General features: G+C 38.6%; 1 protein-coding gene across 2 annotated transcripts in view; it reads left to right on the top strand.

Moving 5' to 3' along the window:
• Nucleotides 1-23,508, top strand: part of LOC126412394 (uncharacterized) — a 103,907-nt gene that overhangs the window by 71,075 nt on the left and 9,324 nt on the right. For both annotated transcript variants that reach the window (XM_050081971.1, XM_050081972.1), the window contains exon 7: nt 5,757-6,287. In XM_050081971.1, coding sequence (XP_049937928.1) covers nt 5,757-6,287 — 531 coding nt within the window. The remainder of the gene's footprint in view (nt 1-5,756; nt 6,288-23,508) is intronic.

Below are 23,508 nucleotides of genomic sequence, written 5' to 3'. Positions count from 1 at the left end.
TCCCTGCCATACTCCCATAGCTGCTTTTGTTCAGCACAGTAGTTGCAGTTCGGCTAGAGTGGCTGGATGGTAGTCATTCATGCATCAGGTGTGCCTGCTTTTGTGTATGTGTGTATGTTTTTGTTTCTTTTCTGAGAAGGCTTTGACCAAAAGCCTTTTGTTGGGTCAGTCTGTTACTCAATGTGTCATCTTCATAGTGAGTAACAATCTATCCTTTTCATAATTGAAAATTAAATAAGATTACAGCAAAAGATTGTTACTTGTTTCCCCTTATAGAAGATCTTTTAGATATACTACAAGCAGCCTGAGTGTTTCGCGCACTAGATTTCAAGAACAGATGTTTTCACGTAGAGGTTGAAGAGCAGAGCTGAAAGTATACTTTGTTTGTGACACACTCAGGGTAGTTACAATTCAAGAAAGTTTCATTCGGATTATCAAATTCATCTGCAGTGTTCCACCAATTTATAAACACTGTTTCTTGGGCATTGGCTCGAGGTAACATCGAATTTATTTATGTGGACAGTATTTTGATACTAACCAAAAGCGCTTAATGTAGTCGTAAAAATCCAGCAGAATACAGCTTGGAAATTAATTTTGCAAAATGTCAGTTCATGAAGAGAACTACTGGACAAATTCAACCATCTTCTGCAGAGAGAAAAGCTTTCCAAACTTTCCAAAACGGAATCTGTTGCAGCAACAGGAAGTTTCCTGGAACTGATGGGATATTTTAGAGTTTATCTCAAATTACTCTATGATTGCCAAACCTCTGAGTAAATTACTGAAACACTCAGACTCTTTTGTTGGATTCAGTTTTAAAAATCCACAACCAACAATATGGATCTGAACTAAATATGGATGCAAGCAAAGCAGGCTTTGGAGCTGTGTTAGTACAAAAATGTGACAAATTCCAGCCGACCTCTTACATGGTTAAGAAAACAACACCTGAATGGGAAGAATACAGTAGCTATGAGTTTTAAGTGTTTGCTATTGTTAATGCCTTAAAGAAATTCCAGATGTTTTTACTAGGAGTACACATTAAAATTGTAACAAATTGTGCAATAGTATTCCGAAAAGATCATTTATAAGGAGGAGTTGTGACAAAGAACAGGAAGATGAACTTAAGAGTATCCTACACCATTGAACGCTGATCTGTGTAAATGTACTGTTTGGTTTTGTATGTACTTTAATAGCTGGAATCAGGAAATCTAAAGATAAGAATGATAGTTTGCAGCAGTCATGCTCATTGTCAAAGAACGACCTTATGAAAATATTTTGATGAGAGATTAGTTTTTTCAAGTTCAACAATGGAAGAGGGAGTTTGATTCCACACACTATGCAGTGTGCAATCATTAAGCTTGTGCATGAGACAGGACATTATACTGTTAAGAGAACAGAAAAAGCAGAAAAACAAAGTTAATATTTATCAGATTTGAGTGACGAGAAAAAGAGTAATATTCAGTTGTGTAAAATGTTTTAAGTGTGAATAAGAAATCAGGGAAGGAAGGAGGTTTCCTTCATCCATTATTCAAAGCAAAGTGGGTGAGCCATTATGTACCTATCGCACGGATCATAATGGACCACTTCAATCGACACAAGGATACAACCACATTCTAAGTGCACTGCCTGATAAAAAGGGAAGCGCACAGAAGTGGAAGAGGAAATAAAACTTCATAGGTTGAGAGGGTATGTGATGTTATTGAAATGATCACAAAGTCAAGTCAAATTTGCAAAGAACTTGCCTTTATGAGCCCATTTATCAGTATAACTTTGACCCCCTGTGACCTGGGAAGTGTGCATTGTGGGAAAGTAAAACCATTGTATCCACTGGGACTGATGACCATAGATGTTAAGTCCCATAGTGCTCAGAGCCATTGTATCCACTACTGAGGCGGTCAGGCCCACAGCCTGATACCCTGCATACTGGCACTGGGATGGGGTTGACATCTGAGCACGTCCCACACATATTGTACTGGGGACAGATGTAGTAGGGATCTTGCTGGTCATTGGTTTACCTCAACATCACACAGAGAGTTTGTAGAGACATGCCGTGTTTGGACGAGTATTGTCCTGTTAAAAAATGGCACTGTAGTACTGCCACATGAGAGGTGAAATGTGAATACACAAGATTTCTGTGAGTCGGTAAGGTACCATTGTGCTGTCAAGAGTTCCCTCAGTCGCTACTATCTGTGACATAAAGTCATAACTGGTAGCTCCCCACATCATGATGCCAGGAGTAAAACCTCTGTGCCTCACAGAAACATAGGAAGAATGAAACCTCTTTCCAGTTCGCTGCCATACTAGCCACTAATGGTCATCGGGGGTGGTGCAGAGCAGCGATTCATCACTGAACACAATGCGACACCATTTATCAGCAGTCTATGCTTCCCGGTCACAGAACCAATTGAAACACAACCATTTATATTGTGGTGTTATGGCATCTAAGTGTGGGCAGTAATTCCTTAGTCTGATCTCTGAACAATGGTGCAGGATGACACAAAATGTTGCAGGAAGCTCATTACTTGTTCTCAGATGACAGATGCAGTTGTGAAGGGGTTACAGTGAGCATGGTCCACAATATGGCAACTCCTCTTCTGTTGATCAGACGTAGTCAACAAGAACCTTGATTATGAGTATGTCTCCACTTACCATCTCATGCAGTCAACATTGGCCAACTGTCACATCCAAATGCCCCACAAATCTGGATGATGCAAGATTCAACCAGCTGGCCAAATGTAGGCCCACAGTGGTTACAAAATCAGCAGAGGTAATTAGTAAGATAGAAGTACAGAAGACTTAATTCGGAATTCCAGTACAAATAATTACATATAGGGAATTGCTTTGTCTCTCAAGAATTGAGGAGTATCACAGGACAAAATGAACTGAACACATTTCAAAAGTGATAGGATTCTCTGGAACCAATTGTAATATTGTAAGAATTAGTTCAACTTGAGCTACGATCATCACTAAACTTAGTATTGACAACTGTATGAGATGGTACAAAGTGACACTATCAGTTCAGTGTGCCACAAATTTGTCATACCACAGAGATATAGAGAAAACACCCTCTGAACTTATGATAGGAGTAAAGACGCACACAGAGATTGATCTTCCCATCCTGAAACTATTTGAATAAGAAATTATTAATTCATTTGAAGAAAGAAAGGTACAATGAACTGAGGGAAGATTAAGGTGTAAACAGCTTGGCTTTTCAGTTGTACAGGACTATTTCGTAGGTATCAGTGTAGAGCTGACATTTAATAACATTTAACCCTGTTTTCCTCAATGGTCACAGTTTGAGTTGCACTAGGCTTTACAGTCTTCAGAATGATCAGCATCAAGGTTTATCACTACTGAATCATATTCAAGTTAGAGAATAATATGTTAAATTTTATATACCTCATATACTGAGCTGGATGGGTAAGCACTGATCTATTCAAAGTAAAGTCCAACTTTAAATTTAAATCCTGTTCTTATCACTATATAAAATTGCCATTTCACATTATGAACTAACTGGTTAAATTTGGATAAGCCATTTTGTGACAGCGGTGCTAAATATGCGGGTGTATAGAAATTGCTACAAACTGAGTTACAAGCTACAGGCAATCAAGGTATAATTTTAAGATCCAAAGAAGGATCATTACTATCTGCAGTTCTCTCACAATTTCTGGTGCAGATTATGTAGCTTTTTGTATAGTCCCTTCTCCCCCTCTAAGTTCCATTATCCGCACCTCCTTTATGAAACACTGCAAAATCCTGGCTGAAAAATAAAAACCATACCATTCACTGTATAATGAGGTTGTTGAGCAATAGTGGCACACACAGATAAATAAGTATTCTAATGTTCTTGAATTGATTGTGCCCCCCCCCCTCTCTCTCTCTCTCTCTCTCTCTCTCTCTCTCTCTCTCTCTCTCTCTCTCTCTCTCTCTCTCCTCCTCCCTCTCCCCCTCCCTCTCCCCCTCCCCCTCCCCCTCCTTCCCTCCCCTCCCCCCAAAATCCACCTCTTGGTGCCTACAGTGTACAGGAAGTGGCAACCTTTACTCATGACGTGTGTGTTTGCTGATCACCCATGAGTGAAGAAATTAGTTGTCTCCTGTTAATTATAAGAGCACACAAATACAGAAAAAGCACTGACAGTAATCACAGGGGTTATAGATGTCTTGGAGGAGATATGACTAGATGGTTTATGTATCATCTCTTCTTGAGGTTTTAGAGTGATGTCTGCTCACATGTAAGATGATTGCTGGGATTATAAAACCAAAATCAAATCAAAGAACAATTTACATACACCATACATAATATTGTGATTGCGCATTCTTGCCTGTTTTTGTTTTGCTGCAAACTCTGCTGTTAGCTCAGCAGCACATAAAAAATAAAGATCTTTCAATGAGATGTTGGGGTAGTGGATTGCAGATGTGGATGGGAAGGTGCAACACCACTTCCTCTTTACAAAGATGCAGAGGTAAATTTCTCATTATTGAAGTGTTTTCAACACACCTTGTGAACCAGTATCGATCTCAGTCCCTCCAAAAGTTTGCCCTTGTTTTCATTGCCTTGAACGCTTGACTTACGAAATTATTCAAATCCTTTTTCCTTCACTCCATTCACCTCACTTCCTTGCAGTGGATAAAACAGTGATAAAACAGTTCAGTTCCTTAGAAACAATCGCTCTAGAAATGCTAACGACACTTGTACTAATGATTCAGGCAGAATATTTTAGTTCTGTCAGCAGATGTTCTGTAAAGGGGGGCACCCAAACACCAAGGTCCCTTTACGCATGTGGGGCATTTTTTTGTGCCTGTGGCAGAAAATGTTACCGCATAAATTACAGGACTTTTCTCTAGTTTTCTTTGTTAAGTAACTGTTTTCATTGTAAAATGTCTTGGAAATGAGATATTGTCAAACAGCTGTTTTTGGGTGACATTTTTCCAATATGGTGGCATGAGCGCAAATGAAAATTTGAAAAGAGCATATTGAAATCTAAAATAATACTAATTTTTAAAACTCACAGAAAACTTTCCAGTTTTGAACACCAAGTGACTGTACTACACTGTGTGCTGCTGGAGGTGATATGCCCTTGTCTTCTTTAACAAGAATTATTTCAGGTTATTAAAAAAAGTTAAAGCCTTCAGTCCTTCATCAGAAAATATCTTTGGGGTACTTTGGTGTTTATTTTTCTACAAGGGATTGCAATTACCTTCAGCAGGAGAAATATTCAGTATTGTCAATACACACACAAAAGTAGACAACACTAACCTAGCTTTCAAAACTGTTGGTTGCTTCTTCACGTAGGAGAGGAAGATAGAGTGGGAAATGTTAAAAAGGAAGGGCAGATCCCTCTCATCCTGGGAGTCACATTGCCTGTGTTGCAGAATTGTTTAACATTGCCAAGGTTGCCTCCGTCATCCTCCCTACAAGTGGTCCCTCTCACCCTGGAGTTTCAAGTGAAAAGATCTTTTTTAACTTTCATCAGCCTATCCCTCTCTCTTCCTCCTCGTGGAAGAAACTAATAGTCCTGAGCTGGGATGGTGTAGTGTTCCTTACATATGTTTGTTGATGGTACTAAATATTTTGTCTCCTGAAAGTAAGTACTGGCCATTAATTCTGTTTCATAATCTCATAAACCTCATTCAAAACAAGAAAAGTAAAAGATATATAATAATTTTAAAAAAAGGACAGGTAAAGCCAAAATTTTTTTGTTATCTTATGACTAGATCTTTTCATCTTCTGTTCTTAATGTCGTGAACTTTTTGTGCAGGTGTCGTATGTAGTTTTGAAGCCAGATGCTATCAGCAAGGGGAAACCAATAACTGGGAGTGTTGCTCTCAAACATGGAAACAAAGTGGAGCCTCTGTCAGAGCTTCCGAGTAGTGTGCTTGCTGCAGCAGGCAGCGGGGGATCGGGCAGTACCTCTGCAGTGTCGGCGAAGAACTCACTGGTTGTGTCGAGGCCAGTGGCATCGGGTGCAGAGAACACAACAGGGCCATGGCTGTGCTATTCATGTGGAAATGATGGTGACCCTGTAAACTTCGAAACCTACTACCTGTATCGCCGCCATTTACAGGACATTCATATGGAGAAAATTGATGCACGCATTTGTGAACATTGTGGTCACCGTGCGAGCAAGCGGAACTTACTGCTGTACCACCTGTATACAAGGCACAATGTACCCCCACCGCGCAATTGCCAGTTTCCTCGTTGTGACCAGTGTGAATATGTGGCACTCTCGGAAAGCCTGCTGATAAAACATCGCAACAACCACACAAACAACCGTGAATTTGTATGCAAGGTAAATATAGTTCAATCTTATATTTTGATCATAATTATGGGTAGCATGTTGTATTTAAAATAAGGAGAGAGACACAAAAACAATAAATTAAAAACAGATAGGTGTAGAAAGAGACTGGAAGGATACAGAAGGAATTGATTTAGTTTTGAAATAAAAGTAGATTTTTCTTTGTGAAAGGAAAAAAACAACTATGAGAATCTGCAGAGGTTGCAAGATATATGTTTATATAAGTACATATCGAACAGTGTAACATTTTCATGCTTTAGCAGCAAGCATGTAAACAAATGCGGTCCACTCTCTTGCATATGTGTAGTGAAAGAATGATGCCATTGTATGTAACTCATCTCTTGAACTAGAATCATTTAAAGGAGTCTTCCAGATCATGGATGAATTTTAATTCTGTTGTTACTCACTGCACCAACTGCCAAAATTGATGAAATGTAATTATTAATCAACATCCTTCCATTTTGTTTTATTCATACTCTTTTTGTTTTTAATTGTTCCTGTGATCAGATGTCCATTGTACGTTCTTACAACCTCTTATTCATTTCAGACAGTAGTGCCTAATCGAACATTTTATTGTTTACTTGAAATTTTCGCCCTCTGTTTATCACCTTGTCTCATTTTAGATTTTCTTTTGGGTTTTACATACCCACAGCACATTGTAGTATTTGCGTAAGTACTTTTTAAATAATTGCCTGTTGTATACATGTAATATTCATTTTCTAAGATGCTAAACTTGCTGCTTTACATTCCTGTTCTTAAATAAATTATCATAATGTACATTTCTAACTTCCTGCATGAATGTGTGTCTTTCTGCTCTTGTATCTATTATTTCATTATATTTGATCACTTTATATTATATATTGTATTGTGTGTGTGTGTGGGGGGGGGGGGGGGAGACCTAGAAGAGAAACAATGGAGAAGCTTCGTCCTGCCATAGCCCTCAGTGATTCACAAGCCCACAACAGGCCACAGCAGTCCACCCACTCCATTGCCGCCCCACATCGAACCCAGGGTTATTGTGCAGTTTGGCCCCCAGTGGACCCCCCTCTCCCAGGAACATCTCATACCAGACGAGTGTAACCCCAGATGTTTGCGTCGTAGAGCAATTATGATGTACACGTACTTGGAGATATTGTTTGGGCGGCAATCACCGACATAGTGTAACTGAGGCGGCATAAGGGGGACCAGCCCGCATTTGCTGAGGCAGATGGAGAACCGCCTTAAGAACCATCCAGAGGCTGGCCGGCACACTGGGCCCTGACATTAATCCGCCAGGTGGATTCGTGCTGGGAACCAGCACGCCTTCCCGCTCGGGAAGCAGCATGTTAGACCGTGCTGCTAGCCAAGCAGGCTATATTATATATTGGTTTAAGACCTTAAAATTCAGCAATATTTCTTTATTGTCAGGTAAAATATAGTCGGCTTAATTTTCAGTTCCATTTGGTCGTTGCCAATACATTTTGGATTTGTTTTCTTCTGGGATAATGTGTTGTTCTTTTCAGTAAATTCTACAAATGTGTGTTCCATGGAATTTGTTGTCATACTCAGTGTAATTCATTGAAGAATCATTCTCTAGTGTTAGACATACTTTTGTATTAGAATCCACTAATGTTACAGTGGGATTTGCTGACATTTGTCCATTTTGTTTCCTCCCTATTGAAATCTCATCAGAATGTGACCATATTGGTATGTAGACTTCAAAGATTTCCATGGAATATCTATTATTCATTTTTAAAACAAGTCAAATCTGGAGTGAAATTTTCACTCTGTGGTGGCGTGTGCACTTATGTGAAACTTCCTGGCAGATTAAAAATGTGTGCCGGATCAAGACTAGAACCCAGGATCCTTTGTCTTTTACAGACAAGTTCACTACCAACTGAGCTGCCCAAGGAAGGCTCATAACCTGTCCTCACATCTCTACTGAAGCTTGGAAGGTAGGAGACAGATACTGGTAGAAGTATAACTGTGCAGATGGTTTGTGAGTAACGCTTGAGTAGCTCAGTTGATGGAGCACATGCGTGCGAAAGGTAATGGTTCCCAAGTTTAAGTCTTGATCCAGCACACAGTTTTAATCTGCCAGGAAGTTTCATATCAGATTCTAGTTTCTTTCAGCAACTGTTCAGTTTCCTTCCCAAATCCTAGCATGTGGTCTTCCCATAATTACCTTGTTGATGTCAAGATCTTAAACTCTTAATCTTCCTTCCTTCTTTTTCATTGGCTCCTCAATTTCAACAATTTGTTGTATCGTAAGTGCATGCATTTATTTCAGACAATCTTTCCCATTTAATCTACTGCTCCCCGTGAGTCTTATAATCCGGGAACTAACTCTCTCTCTGCATTACATGTAATAGTGTTACCGAAGCTAACTGATAATGAAAAATATGATGCAAGAGACTGATGAAGGTGGAAGCAATAAGTTGTAATGTGGCATTGTTCCCTGCAATGGATAATGATATTAGAGAAAGGTTTCAGAGTGCCATAAAAGTGACAGTTAGTATGACCTTATGGATGAAAGAAGTTGCTATTATCAAGAAACATCTGAACATATGCCTCTTCGAGTATTTACAATGCATAGAAAAGACTTTTACACATCACAAATGATGGGACTGATTGGTTACAGCTCCAGGCAACCACGTGCCCCTCCATACCATTTGAGACAGCTGTAAGTGTCAGACTGAAATGCTTGAAAGCCCTTGCTGTGCAACAACTTAATTTTCACTCGTTGTGCAAATAATATTGCGTCAGCCCTAAACCACTTCGGATGGTAGTCTTTTAGAGCTGATTCGTGTGGCAGCTAGTGAATCATACTCTGAGCCATTGCAGACTGCCCAGACTCAAATAGTGTGTACATCTACCATCTGTAGGACACACATCAAACAAGCATATCTTCATTTACACTTTGAACAGTGTAATGCTGCCACCTACAACTAAAAACCTTCTTACCATAATTCTTCAATGATGTTTGTTCAGACTGTGCATATAAAAGTCATTGTATTTTGGTGCTATTTTCTTCTAAAAGTGCTTTAGTACAATATGACAGTTAGGAACACTGTCGAACACTAGCTCTTCTTCCCTATCATCCATAGAGCATTTTATTTGGTTAGTGCTACACCTCTAAACTGTGTTTAACTGCTGTGTTCATAAATAAAGTAACGATATGGCATGCTCCTGTAACTGTCGAGACAAACTGAGTTACCAGTTATAGAACTTAATGGTGGTTTTATACAATACCTGGCATCCTCTATGTGAGCCTTAAGATTGATTCACACTGGAACGGGAGGGAGCACCGTTGTTAAATGGAGGTGTGTTCACTCTACGTGGATCATCACCATTACACAGGTATCATTTCACTTTATCTTTCACATCTTCTGTGAGCTTTCACAGAACACAAAGAAATTCTGGTTGTGTGTAAAGGCTGTTAGCGGCACCAAAGTTAGTGTCCAGTTCCTAGCAAATGAGACAGGAACTGAAATTGGGGGTAGCAAAGAAAATCTGAAATGCTTAATTTCATTTTCAAGTGTTCCTTTACAAAGGAAAACCCCAGAGAATTGCTGCAATTTAATCCTCGTTCCCCTAAAAAGATGAATGAAATAAGTATTAGCGTCAGTGGGGTTGAGAAAGTGCTGAAATCGTTAAAATTGAACAAAGCTCCAGGCCCCAATAGAACCCCTGTCAGATTCTATACTGAATTTGTGGCTGAGTTAGCTCCTCTTCTAACTATAATCTGTCATAGATCCCTCAAACAAAAAACCATGCCCAGTTCTTGGAAAGAGGCACAGGTCACACCCATCTACAAGAAGGGTAGTAGAAGTGATCCACAAATATCCTTGACATCGATTTGTTGTAGAATCTTATAACATATTCTGAGCTCAAACATAATGAGGTATCTTGAACAGAATGACCTCAATGCCAACCATCATGGATTTCAAAAACATTGATCATGTGAAATCCAGCTCGCACTTCTCTCACATGATATACTGGAAGATTTAGATCAAGGCAACCAGAAAAGCATTTGACTCAGTACCGCAGCCATGCTTATTATCAAAAGATGATCATATGGGGTATCAAGTGAAATATGTAACTGGATTGGGGACCTTTTGGTAGGGAGGACACAGCATATTGCCTTGGATGAAGTGTCATTGTCAGATGTAGAAGTAACTTAGGTTGTGTCCCAGGGAAGAGTGTTGGGACCCTTGCTTTTCAAATTGTTTATTAATGATCTTGCAGACAATGTTAATAGTAAAAGCAGGCTTTTTGCAGATGATGCAGTTGTCTATAATGAAGTACAATGTGAAAGAAGCTGCATAAATATTCAGTCAGATCTTGATAAGATTTCAGTGTGGTGCAGAGATTGTCAGTTTGTCCAGAAGTGTAAAAATGTGCACTTCACAAAATGAAAAAAACTTAGTATCCTGTGACCATAATACCAATGAGACACTGTTGGAATCAACCAACTCCTACAAATACCTGGGTGTAACACTTTGTAGGGATATGAAACAGAATGACCACTTAGGTTCAGTCATCGGTACATCAGGTAGTGGACTTCAGTTTATTGATAGAATACTAGGGCAGTGCAATCAGTCTACAAAGGACATTGCATACAAATCACTTGTATGACCAGTTGTACAATATTGCTCAAGTGTGTGGGACCGTACCAAATAGGACTAGCAGGGGATATTGATATATGCAGAGAAGGGCAGCACAGATGGTCACAGGTTTGTGTAATCCTTGGGAGAGTGTTGCAAAGATACTGAAGGAACGTAACTGGAATACTCTTGAAGATAGATGTAAACTATCCTGAGAAAGTTTTATTTTTATTTTCATTAACAAAGTTTCAAGAACTGACTTTAAACAATTACTCCAAGAATATATTACAACCCCCTATGTATTGCTCACATGGGGATCGTGAAGATAAGATTAGAATAATTACTGCATGCACAGAGGCATACAGTCAATCATTCTTCCCACACTCCATATGTAAATGGAACAGGAAGAAACCCTAATAACTGGTACAGTGGGATGTATCCTCTGTCATGCTGCTCACAGTGGTTTGCAGAGTATAGATGTAGATGTAGAAATCCAATACTGAGTGGTGAAACTGAGATTATGAGATACCATCGGTGTTACAAAAAGTCGGAAAGTGATATCAGAATTAGGGGAACTACTAATGATCGTAGAGTTTATTAATGGCTAAATCAAAATTTATAACTTGAGCCATTTGTTAAGAACATGTGAAGAGAATGAAGGTTAACTGCTAGTGGAAACAATACTTGGATAGAAATGTGCACAGGAGAAGATCAATAGGGTGACCCAGAAAAAGTTGGCTGGACCAGGTTAAGGAATATCTGAAGAATGGAAGGGAAAACTGGGAAACAAGGCAAGAAGTAGAGGGCGACCCTAAAGTCTCTTAACATTTGAAAATGCACGGATTCTTGGAATAATGGTGGTAGAGAGGTCAAAGTTGATACACATGCTTGAAATGACAAGGGGTTTTATTGAAACCAAAAACAAGTGCAGAAATTGGCAAACAGATGGAACTGCAAGATGTCAGTAACACCACATGAGAACGTATATAAAAAGTGTTGTAGTGAAGAAGGGAGACAGATCATCCGCAGCCTGGCTGATAAACACCTGCTGGAAGCTAAGACTTTTTCGCAAAATGGCACTCCACTCCATATTGCTACATGTGTGAAAGTCCCTAGACCTCAGTCTGTGTGATTATTGGTTGTGCAGTTGCCTGAAGTCTCAAGTCTACTGCATTCATCTGATCTCTCATCAGGGATTCTAAAAGACAATATCCAACAGTAATTTTCTTCTTACATACTAATAAGCGGTACAGTGCTGTTCACAACATTGTCCCTGAACTATAGGTATTGTTGGTGAATGATGGCCAACACATTGAGTGTTTGTTATGAAGTACATCGTCTTTTCTAAAAATCAATTATTATGCTAATTATTGTTTGTGTATCATATAAAGTGCCATCTGTTGGTCATTTTGTGCACTTTCTGTGGTTTCAGTAAAACCCCATATCATTTCAAACATGTTTTTCAGTTTATATCTTTCTGCTTACTTTAATCTGTGAAATATGAATTTTCAAATGTTAACAGACTTTTGTGTCACCCTGTACATCAAGATAGAGCAACATGGAGACAAGTTGTTCATAAACACCATACCCAGCTCACAGGAAGGATACAAAGATGATGATGTTCTTAGCAAAGGATGTAGAGTAAATTTTCCACATTGCTGATAATTGAAAGAATAGGAAAATGGTCTTCCGAGTATTTCAGAACATCAACATATATTTTATCAAGAAAATATATGGATGTGAAACTGTCAGGCAGTATTTAGAATGCAATACATAATGCCATTTTACTTCATCCTCTGTGTCTTGTTCCCCACATGAGTTTAAAAACTTTCCTCACTAGTATCCTTCGTGGTGCTGTCCAGTTCTGTTGCATTCCATCCCAGTGATGGTCCATGTGAATGCACACATTTGTAATGCATTGTGGAATGTTTTGACAAATCATTATGTGACACACATGTGAATGTAACTTTAGTCTTTCTCAGTTGAGAGTTATTCTGTCATCTCAAGACATGTTTTGTAGACTTGATGTGGATTTTAGAGAAAAAGTGTGAAATTTTAACAGTATGCTTGAAAAAAGTGTGCCAAGAGGAATACGGTATATACATAAGATTTGGCACGATATGCAGATACCAGTTCTTCATATTTTTAGCAAAATTATTTTTATGCGGGTTTTTAAATGTCACCATTTTGAATAGGTGAAATGAATGTTACAGATTTTATATACTAATGTAATGGAAGGAAACATTCCACGTGGGAAAAATTATATATAAATACAAAGATGAGGTGACTTACCGAACAAAAACGCTGGCAGGTCGATAGACCACAAACAAACACAAACATACACACAAAATTCAAGCTTTCGCAACAAATTGTTGCCTCATCAGGAAAGAGGGAAGGAGAGGGGAAGACGAAAGGAAGTGGGTTTTAAAGGAGAGGGTAAGGAGTCATTCCAATCCCGGGAGCGGAAAGACTTACCTTAGGGGGAAAAAAGGACAGGTATACACTCGCACACACGCACATATCCATCCACACATACAGACACAAGCAGACATATTTGTCTGCTTGTGTCTGTATGTGTGGATGGATATGTGCGTGTGTGCGAGTGTATACCTGTCCTTTTTTCCCCCTAAGGTAAGTCTTTCCGCTCCCGGGATTGAAAAAGATTTTATATACTTATATGTTTGGACATGGGTACCTTGTTTCAATAAAAGTGCTAAAGAATAAAAAAAATTATAATATGTTTTATTAGAATGTATTTGAAAATTTGCTTCTACAAAGAAATATCAGATAAGAAAATAGATGAACTTCTCACTGTATTAATTCGATGAACCATTTCTCGATTCTAGAATCAGAAATTCTTGCTGTGACAAAGCAAATCTTCAAAATAGTCCAACTGAGTTGTATTATGGAAGTAACCAGAATTCTTTGCTGTGAAAATAGCAAGCCCTGAGTGCTCTTATAGAAGTATGGTTTATGTCTGTATCCACAAAAGCTGTTCAAATTGGATGTCCCTCTGTTAAGTACTTATGAAGTTATAAGGTAACCCCCCCCCCCCCCCCCCTCAAAGTTGAGAAAATAATACGATATGTTGTCAATGTTCTCAATATGGTTCTTGGATTTATTTGAATCCAGCCTAGTGAATGACCTTGACAACAAAAAGTGAGTCTACAGTCGTAGGAGTGGATTTTCCACCCCTGTGCATCTTCCCTATTATACAGTAGGTTTTGTCAGACAACCAAGATTAGATACATGAGGTTTAGACTATATTGCAGTAATTAATAAATAATGTAATAGGTTAAATAAAATGAATGAAAATTCAGTGGAAACAAAATAAAAAAGAATGTAGTTAACACAGTGGGGAAGTTACGTTGAATAATGTGTATTGCTCATTTATAACACTAACAGAACTATGATAGCTTCACATAAAGTAAGGCTGTCATCAACCCAAAGTCTGTTTTGATCACAACAGAGCTTAAGTAGGCACACACCTGTTGGAGGTGGTGTGCCTTTGCCTTTTTATGACCCAGCCAGTTATAGGGAGACCTAGCTGGGCATTTTTCACATCAGTGAATATTGCCAGGGGGCCTTACATAAAATCCTGGCTATGCGATAATATCAAATTCATCAGAAATGTACTTCATTGTATGCCAAACTTCATCACGAAATAGACTAAAACTAGTGCAAAATTAAAGTCTCGCAGTCAAAAACATTCAATGCTCAAAAGCGCCATGGAAATGCCGTAAGTCCACACACGCTAATCAAAATTCTATCACCCGTAAAAGCATTGAAACAGTGTGACTGCACTGCCGCTTAGAAAGTAAGTTCAGCTCTTGCTGAAAACTACTCAGACTCACCAACCACTGTTCACAGGAAACTGCTTACTCCAAATAATGACTACAAGGCGCAGCAGTGCTGCTTATTTAAAAACTTGAAAAAAGCAAACAATGCTAGTCATGTAAAAACTTGTTCAGAATTATATTTAAATAATCATAACTGAAAATATATTGCTTTTCTTAACACTAAAAATTTTCCAATAAAACATTATTGCATACATATTGCACTAAATATGAATGAAAACAAGAAAATACAACTAAATATTTATCTAAAAACAAAGATGATGAGACTTACCAAACAAAAGCGCTGGCAGGTCGATAGACACACAAACATACACACAAAATTCTAGCTTTCGCAACCAACGGTTGCTTCGTCAGGAAAGAGGGAAGGAGAGGGAAAGACGAAAGGATGTGGGTTTTAAGGGAGAGGGTAAGGAGTCATTCCAATCCCGGGAGCGGAAAGGCTTACCTTAAGGGGAAAAAAGGACGGGTATACACTCGCGCGCGCACACACACACATACCCATCCGCACATACACAGACACAAATGTCAATTAAAAAAAGAGTTCATACAACATCATGTAATGCTGCATTAAACTTGTCGTTGAGCTACACAATTTGATATACTCATTATTACGTCAACAATGTAAGAAAAGACACAGTACTGCTTACCATATAGAAGACATGGAAAGTTGCAGACAGGCACAATTAATGCCGGCTCGAGATGCTGGAGTTGGCGGTGATGTGTGCGTGAGTTGTTCTTGCTTGTGTCTGTGAATGATGTGTATCTCTCTTTTACTGATGAAGACTGTGGCCATAAGGTGTAAGTAAGTGTCTTTTTTAATTGTGCCTATCTGCAATGTGATGTGTTTTCTTTATGGTAAGTAGCAATCTGTCTTTTCCTACATTGTTGATATTTCCTACCTGGATTTTACATTGTTTCATTACTAAGTCAATTTAATTCAACTTTAATATTTTTCCATGTAATATTTGAGAGTGACATTTCACAGTTGCAAAGTGACACTTTTGCCAGTTTACTATGCGTCTATAGCCTCATTCAAGGGTTTCCATCCACTACCTGTGGCCACCCTAATAAACCTCAATCATTCTGCTTTGCTTCACTCCACCCTGTTGCCTGGTCAAGCCGATAACCAGGAGGGTTTGTAAACTAACAAAGTAAAGGGAAGGGAAGTGGAATGAGTAGTTCAGAATAACTTGCAATGAAAAACTGTTCTTATGAGATGTACAGCAGACCGACCATTAAAATAAATATTAAAATCAATGCACAAGGTAGTGTATTCGTTGTGCTTGAGTCATTTGTAAAAACAGTGCCCCTGAAAGGTGGAAACCTCAGTTCAAATCCTGGTGTGCCATCCAGGTTCAGCTTGTCACCGTTGTCATGTTATAGTTATGGAAGGTTCAGATAAATTAATAACTTGATTGGGATGACACTGACTTTGAAGGCAGATATGTAGTGTCCCAGTCTAGCCCACAACAAATGTCATTGTGTCTACTTTAAAATGAAACGATGGTTCACAGGAAATAGTACTCCAGCCTTTCATATTACGGGTTAACTGGCCATGTACGAGACTTCTTTCTGTGTCATACTGATATAATGAATGGTGTGGCTAATTTTATCATCTTGTATTATGTTAATGATGGTGGTTGTTGTTGATGCCATTGCAGTGTTCAGTTCAGCGACTGATTTGATGCACCTCTCAAAGATAGTTTATCCTGTGCTGGTGTCTTCATCCCTGCGTAATAACTGCCAGTAGAACCTGATTACTGTTTCAAGCCTTGGTCTCCCCGCACAATTTTCACCCTCTACGCTTCCCTTTGTTGCCAAAATATTAAAGGTAGATGATGACTTTTTGAGCTGTGATTGAATGCTTTTGATAAATTTTATAAGGAAACAAATATAACAGAGGTTGTTCACAGCACATCCAGTTGTAGATACCTCACAACCCCCTTCGCACATGCTCCTGAGCAATAAATACTTTCATTCTAAATAAATAACTGCTGCAGAACAGTTGCCTGTAAGCTATTAAGAAACGAAAATAAGCAAAAAAGGCAGCAAAAGAGGGAGGATATGCATAATTAGGTGAGTTGTATTACCTTAATATGACAAGTTTGAGTTTCTGTAACACAATGCTGCGATTAGCACAGTCAGTTTTGTATACGGATCAATCCAAGTGAAGTGATCCAATAAAAATATAGTTGGTTGCTTGACCATTTTTAAATATTTTGGTTTTTTTAAAATATGTGATCAGCCTATAGTTGAGAAGTTCAAAACAGTTTTTTAAATTACCTTGCACCATTGCTGAACGGGGCCCATTTTTACTCATAAGTGCACAATTCTCTCTTAGTTTGGAGACATTAGTGTTAATTTGAATACCTGTGCACTTGGTTACATTACAGCATTGCAGTAGACATAATTGTTTTTAGAAAAGTCTCCTCTACAACATTGTTTATTACCCAAAACACCCTAAATTCGAAAATAACCAGTTAAAATGACCTCCAAATTTTGTTATTGAAAATTTAGAACATCCACTTTTTAGACCCAAACTAAGGAGTGATTTATCAGAGTATTTTTTTTTTCTCTTGTTAGATATTATAAACTGCTAACCATATATAGAGCAAGAGCAATGACAAATGCTTCCATATTTTTTTATAATTTTTTGAAATTTGAAAATCTTTATTTTTTTGTAAAGTTTCGAGCTAGTTATCTCTGGTGGGACTGAATATAAAAATTTGATTTTTGCACATTTTGTACACCTGTAAAAATTTCAGAATTGATATTTGACTGTGGACAAAGCTATGAATTTTTGAAAATGAGGAAATAATTCACATTACATTACAATTGATCTTATGGCTGTTGCTTAGTTCATGTGTGATATTGGCTACAGGTAATCAGTCATTACTGAAGTTAAGGTACTGAATTATATGCAAATACAAAATAAATATTTTCAGTTAACGTACTTTTGAGATGTGGTGCTTCCTAGTCCTAGTGGTGATTGTTAATAACACTAATTTCTTCAGACAGGTTTTGTGATGTAGAATAAGACCACCGAGTTGCTGTGGGAAGTTCAAGCACTAAAAGCATACTGAATATGTTTTTTGTTAGTATCCACTGTCACTAACTAGTAGATTTCTTGAGTGATGTTCTTGAGCCAGAAAACTGGCAAAAATGCACAAAAACGTGATTGTTTTCCAAACTTATTCTTTCAAACTGTGCAAACCATCATACGCACATGCCACTATGTCCCTCAGTGTTAAAGACAGAGACGTAATTTTACTGACACAATGATCCTTGTAAATTTCGGTTTCTGACCTTGCAAATTATAGCACTAAGTTTTCTGCAATACCAAGGAATTTGTGGATTTGCCTTGTTCCTTTTATTGCTGTGCAGGTTTCAAATCTGGTTTGAAGAGTTGTTTTGATCTGAAGAACAATCTCTTCTTTCTTGTTGATGAGAAACAGGTGATGCCTTTAATTGTATCCTATATATTGTAAGAATTTGGTCTGTGGTCATTCTTTGTAGGCTGGCTTTACTAACTTGACATTTTATTGTACTTCCTATTCCATAGCATGTGTTTTACGACGGCAAGAGGCAAGAAAGTGCCATTTGACTATCATTTTTGTCTGAAAAGTGTATCAGCTTCTCAACTTTCGGCAAGTTTTCTTTTATGTAGTTTGTTACATACATTTGAAATGCGTCGATAACTAAAGTGTTGTGCTCAAAGTAATCACTTGGAATGCAAATCGAAGAACTGTAACTTCATCATTCTCATTTTTGAAATACGGAACAAATGGATGCACTGTTGCATGGTCATTGACCCAGTGGTATCCTTATATTTCATCCAGAACCACAAATGTACTGTTTTCTGCAAAATCAGCTAGGAATATGCATTCAGTTTCATAAAGCTGTACTTTTTTATCCTTCAAAAGTCAGCAGCTCGTGGTCATGCGGTAGCGTTCTCGCTTCCTGCGCCCGGGTTCCCGGGTTCGATTCCTGGTGGGGTCAGGGATTTTCTCTGCCTCGTGATGACTGGGTGTTGTTTGATGTCCTTAGGTTAGTTAGGTTTAAGTAGTTCTAAGTTCTAGGGGACTGATGACCATAGATGTTAAGTCCCATAGTGCTCAGAGCCATTTGAACCATTTTTATCCTTCAAAAACTTGCTTCGATTATAGATACATAGTGGTGACTTTTAAGATTTTCTTAGTTATCAATTAAAGATTCAAAGTACTCTTCCTGAGATTTAACCAATATTTTCATTTGAGCCCTGTTGGTTATGACCCACTGTTTGAAGGTAAAACTGACAGGAATTTATCCTCAAATTTGTTAAATAGTTGGAGAGAGGTTTCTTTACCAGAGCATTTATCACACAAACTCATCATCCATTCATAATTGTTAGTGTCACAGACCATTAAATCTCGTAACTCTGTGTAATTAACATCACTGAGGTTTGCTCTTGCAGCCATCGGTTTGACATGTTGATGATACGAACAAAAACATACAGTGTGTATTCCTGATGAGCTGGTAAAAATACACCACTTAGGGCAAAGGCCACAAAATTTTTACAGTACAATTTTGCATTGGTTACTTTAGCTTCCTTTATAACAACTCTTTTCCTATCTTTGGTACGACCCATTCTACTGTTTTCATTGTCTTCAAAAAACTGCTGGATCTTTTAAGTTGTTCTTCACTTATACCTAGTCCTTTCTTATTTCCTAAAACTGATAGTATGCCTTGCTCTTTCACTGATTTTCAGGTTAGTCTGACCATCTGATCAGAAATGTTGAACTCGTGAACTGTTTTTTCTCTTGATCATGAGTCAGGGAGCAGACTTGAAATTTTAACTCTTTCCTCTCTAGGTGTCACTGGGCACTGGCTTTCTAATTTTTTGATTAAGCTCAAATACTCAGTGTTGGATGATTGGTATCTGCATTATTAAACCATGATTCTAAGTCTTTTCTAATTTTGTATGAAATTCATTGTATCTTGCTTTCAATAGCAGCTTTTCCTTTTCTGCTACTCAGTTTTCTTCATTTTGAAGCAGGAGATACCTCTAAATTAGAAAAGTAAAATACAATTTACTAATAGCTTTCTCTGTGGGAATATAAATGTCATTAACAAGGTTTCATGATTCTGGCAGAATATATTTTTTCTCATGACACCCACAAAGTGATGATACAGAACAACTTACATCTACATCTACATGGTTACTCTGCAATTAAGTGCCTGGCAGAGGGTTCATCGAACCATTTTCATACTACTACTCTACCATTCCACTCTCGAATGGCATGTGGGGAAAAGGAACACCTATATCTTTCTGTTCGAGCTCTGATTTCTCTTATTTTATTACGATAATCATATCTCCCTACGTAGGTGGGTGTCAACAAAATATTTTCGCATTCAGAAGAGAAAGTTGGTGATTGAAATTTCGTAAATAGATCTCGCCGCAAAGAAAACTGCCTTTGTTTCAGTAACTGCCACCCCAACTCGTGTATCATATCAGTGACACTCTCACCCTTATTGCGCGATAACACAAAACGAGCTGCCCTTCTTTGCACTTTTTTGATGTCCTCCATAAATCTCAGCTGGTAAGGATCCCACACTGCGCAGCAATATTCCAGCAGAGGACGGACAAGTGTAATGTAGGCTGTCTCTTTAGTGGGTTTGTTGCATTTTCTAAGTGTTTTGCCAATAAAGCGCAGTCTTTGTTTCGCTTTCCCCACAATGTGGTCTTTCCAATTTAAGTTGCTCGTAATTGTAATTCCTAGGTATTTAGTCGAATTGACAGCTCTTAGTTTTGTGTGATTTATCGTATACCCAAAATTTATCGGATTTATTTTAGCACCCATGTGGATGACCTCGCACTTTTCTTTGTTTAGTGCCAATTGCCACTTTTCGCACAATACAGAAATTCTCTCTAGATCATTTTGTGATTAGAATTGATAGTCAGATGATTTTACTAGACGGTAAATTAGTGTCATCTGCAAACGATCTAAGGGGGCTGCACAGATTATCACCTAGATCATTTATGTAAATCAGGAACAGGAGAGGGCTTATGACACTACCTTGCAGAATGTCAGATATCACTTCTGTTCTACTTGATGATTTACCGTCCATCACTACGAACCGTGACCGCTCCGAGAGGAAATCACGAATCCAGTCACACAACTGAGATGATACTCCATATGCACAGAATTTGATTAATAGTCGCTTGTGAGGAACGGTATCAAAAGCCTTCTGGAAATCTAGGAATATGGAATCGGTCTGAGATCCCTTGTCGACAGCACTCATTACTTCATGGGAATAAAGAGTTGCACAAGAATGATATTTTCTGAATCCGTGTTGGAGTCATTTTCTTCAAGGTGATTCATAATGTTCGAGTACAATATATGCTCCAAAATCCTACTGCAAATTGAGGTCAGTGATATGGGTCTGTAATTCAGTGGGTTACTCCTATTTCCTTTCTTGAATATTGGTGTGACCTGTGCTACTTTCCAATCTTTAGGAAATGCGCTTTCATCTAGTGAGTGGTTGTATATGATTGCTAAGAAAGGCGTTATTGTGTCTGCATACTCTGAAAGGAACCTGATTGGTATAACATCTCGACCGGAAGACTTGCCTTTCTTAAGTGATTTGTTTCACAACACCTAAGATATCAACCCCCCCCCCCCAATGAACCATGGACCTTGCCGTTGGTGGGGAGGCTTGCGTGCCTCAGCGATACAGATAGCCGTACCGTAGGTGCAACCACAACGGAGGGGTATCTGTTGAGGGGCCTGCCAAACGTGTGGTTCCTGAAGAGGGGCAGCAGCCTTTTCAGTAGTTGCAGGCGCAACAGTCTGGATGATTGACTGATCTGGCCTTGTAACACTAACCAAAACGGCCTTGCTGTGCTGGTACTGTGAACGGCTGAAAGCAAGGGGAAACTACAGCTGTAATTTTTCCCGAGGGCATGCAGCTTTACTGTATGATTAAATGATGATGGCTTCATCATGGGTAAAATATTCTGGAGGTAAAGTAGTCCCCCATTCGGATCTCCGGGTGGGGACTACTTAGGAGGACGTTGTTATAAGGAGAAAGAAAATTGGCATTCTATGTATCGGAGCGTGGAATGTCGGAGCCCTTAATCGAGAAGGTAGGTTAGAAAATTTAAAAAGGGAAATGGATAGGTTAAAGTTAGATATAGTGGGAATTAGTGAAGTTCGGTGGCAGGAGGAACAAGACTTCTGGTCAGGTGAATACAGGGTTATAAATACAAAATCAAATAGGGGTAATGCAGGAGTAGGTTTAATAATGAAAAGGAAAATAAGAATGTGGGTAAGCTACTACAAACAGCATAGTGAACTCATTATTGTGGCCAAGATAGATACGAAGCCCACGCCTACCACAGTAGTACAAGTTTAAATGCCAACTAGCTCCGCAGATGACGAAGAGATTGATGAAATGTATTATGAGATAAAAGAAATTATTCAGATATTGAAGGGAGATGAAAATTTAATAGTCATGGGTCACTGGAACTCGGTAGTAGTAAAAGGAAGTCAAGGAAACATAGAAGGTGAATATGGAATAGGAGTAAGGAATGAAAGAGGAAGCCGCCTGGTAGAATTTTGCACAGAGCATAATTTAATCATAGCTCACATTTGGTTCAAGAATCATAACAGAAGGTTGTGTACATGGAAGAAGCCTGGAGATACTGGAAGGTCTCAGATAGATTATATAATTGTAAGACTAAGATTCAGGAACCAGGTTTCAAATTGTAAGACATTTCCAGGGGCAGATGTGGACTCTGAACACAATCTATTGGTTATGAACTGTAGTTTAAAACTGAAGAAACTGCAAAAAGCAGGAATTTGAGGAGATGGAACCTGGATAAACTGAAAGAACCAGAGGTTGTAGAGAGCTTCAGGGAGAGCATTAGGGAATGATTGGCAGGAATGGGGGAAAGAAATACAGTAGAAGAAGAATGGTTAGCTTTGAGAGATGAAATAATGAAGGCAGCAGAGGATCAAGTAGGTAAAAAGACGAGGTCTAGTAGAAATCCTTTTGTAACAGAAGAAATATTGAATTTAATTGATAAAAGGAGAAAATGTAAAAATGCAGTGAATGAAGCAGGCAAAAAGGTATACAAACGTCTCAAAAACGAGACGACAGGAAGTGCAAAATGGCTAAGCAGGGATGGCTAAAGGACAAATGTAAGGATGTAGATTTGCATACCACTAGGGGTAAGATAGATACTGCCTACAGGAAAATTAAAGAGACCTTGGGAGAAAGTAGAACCACTTGCATTAATATCAAGAGCTCAGATTGAAACCCAGTTATAAGCAAAGAAAGGAAAGCAGAAAGGTGGAAGGAGTATATATGGGGTCTATACAGGGGCGATGATCTTGAAGACAATATTATGGAAATGGAAGAGGAGGTAGATGAAGATGAAATGGGAGATACGATACTACGTGAAGAGTTTGACAGAGCACTGAAAGACCTAAGTCGAAACAAGGCCCCGGGAGTAGACAATATTCCATTAGAACTACTGACAGCCTTGGGAGAGCCAGCCCTGACAAAACTCTACCATCTGGTGAGCAAGATGTATGAGACAGGCGAAATACCCTCAGACTTCGAGAAGAATATAATAATTCCAATTCCAAAGAAAGGAGGCGTTGACAGATGTGAAAATTACCGAACTATCAGTTTAATACGTCACAGCTGCAAAATACTAACGGGAATTCTTTACAGACGAATGGAAAAACTGGTAGAAGCCAGCCTCTGGGCAGATCAGTTTGGATT

This window comes from Schistocerca serialis, chromosome 7 (assembly GCF_023864345.2).
Source record: "Schistocerca serialis cubense isolate TAMUIC-IGC-003099 chromosome 7, iqSchSeri2.2, whole genome shotgun sequence".
NCBI classification, from domain to species: Eukaryota; Metazoa; Arthropoda; class Insecta; order Orthoptera; family Acrididae; genus Schistocerca; species Schistocerca serialis.
The sequence above is the reverse complement of the archived record's forward strand: the minus strand, read 5'-3'. Positions and strand labels throughout refer to the sequence as shown.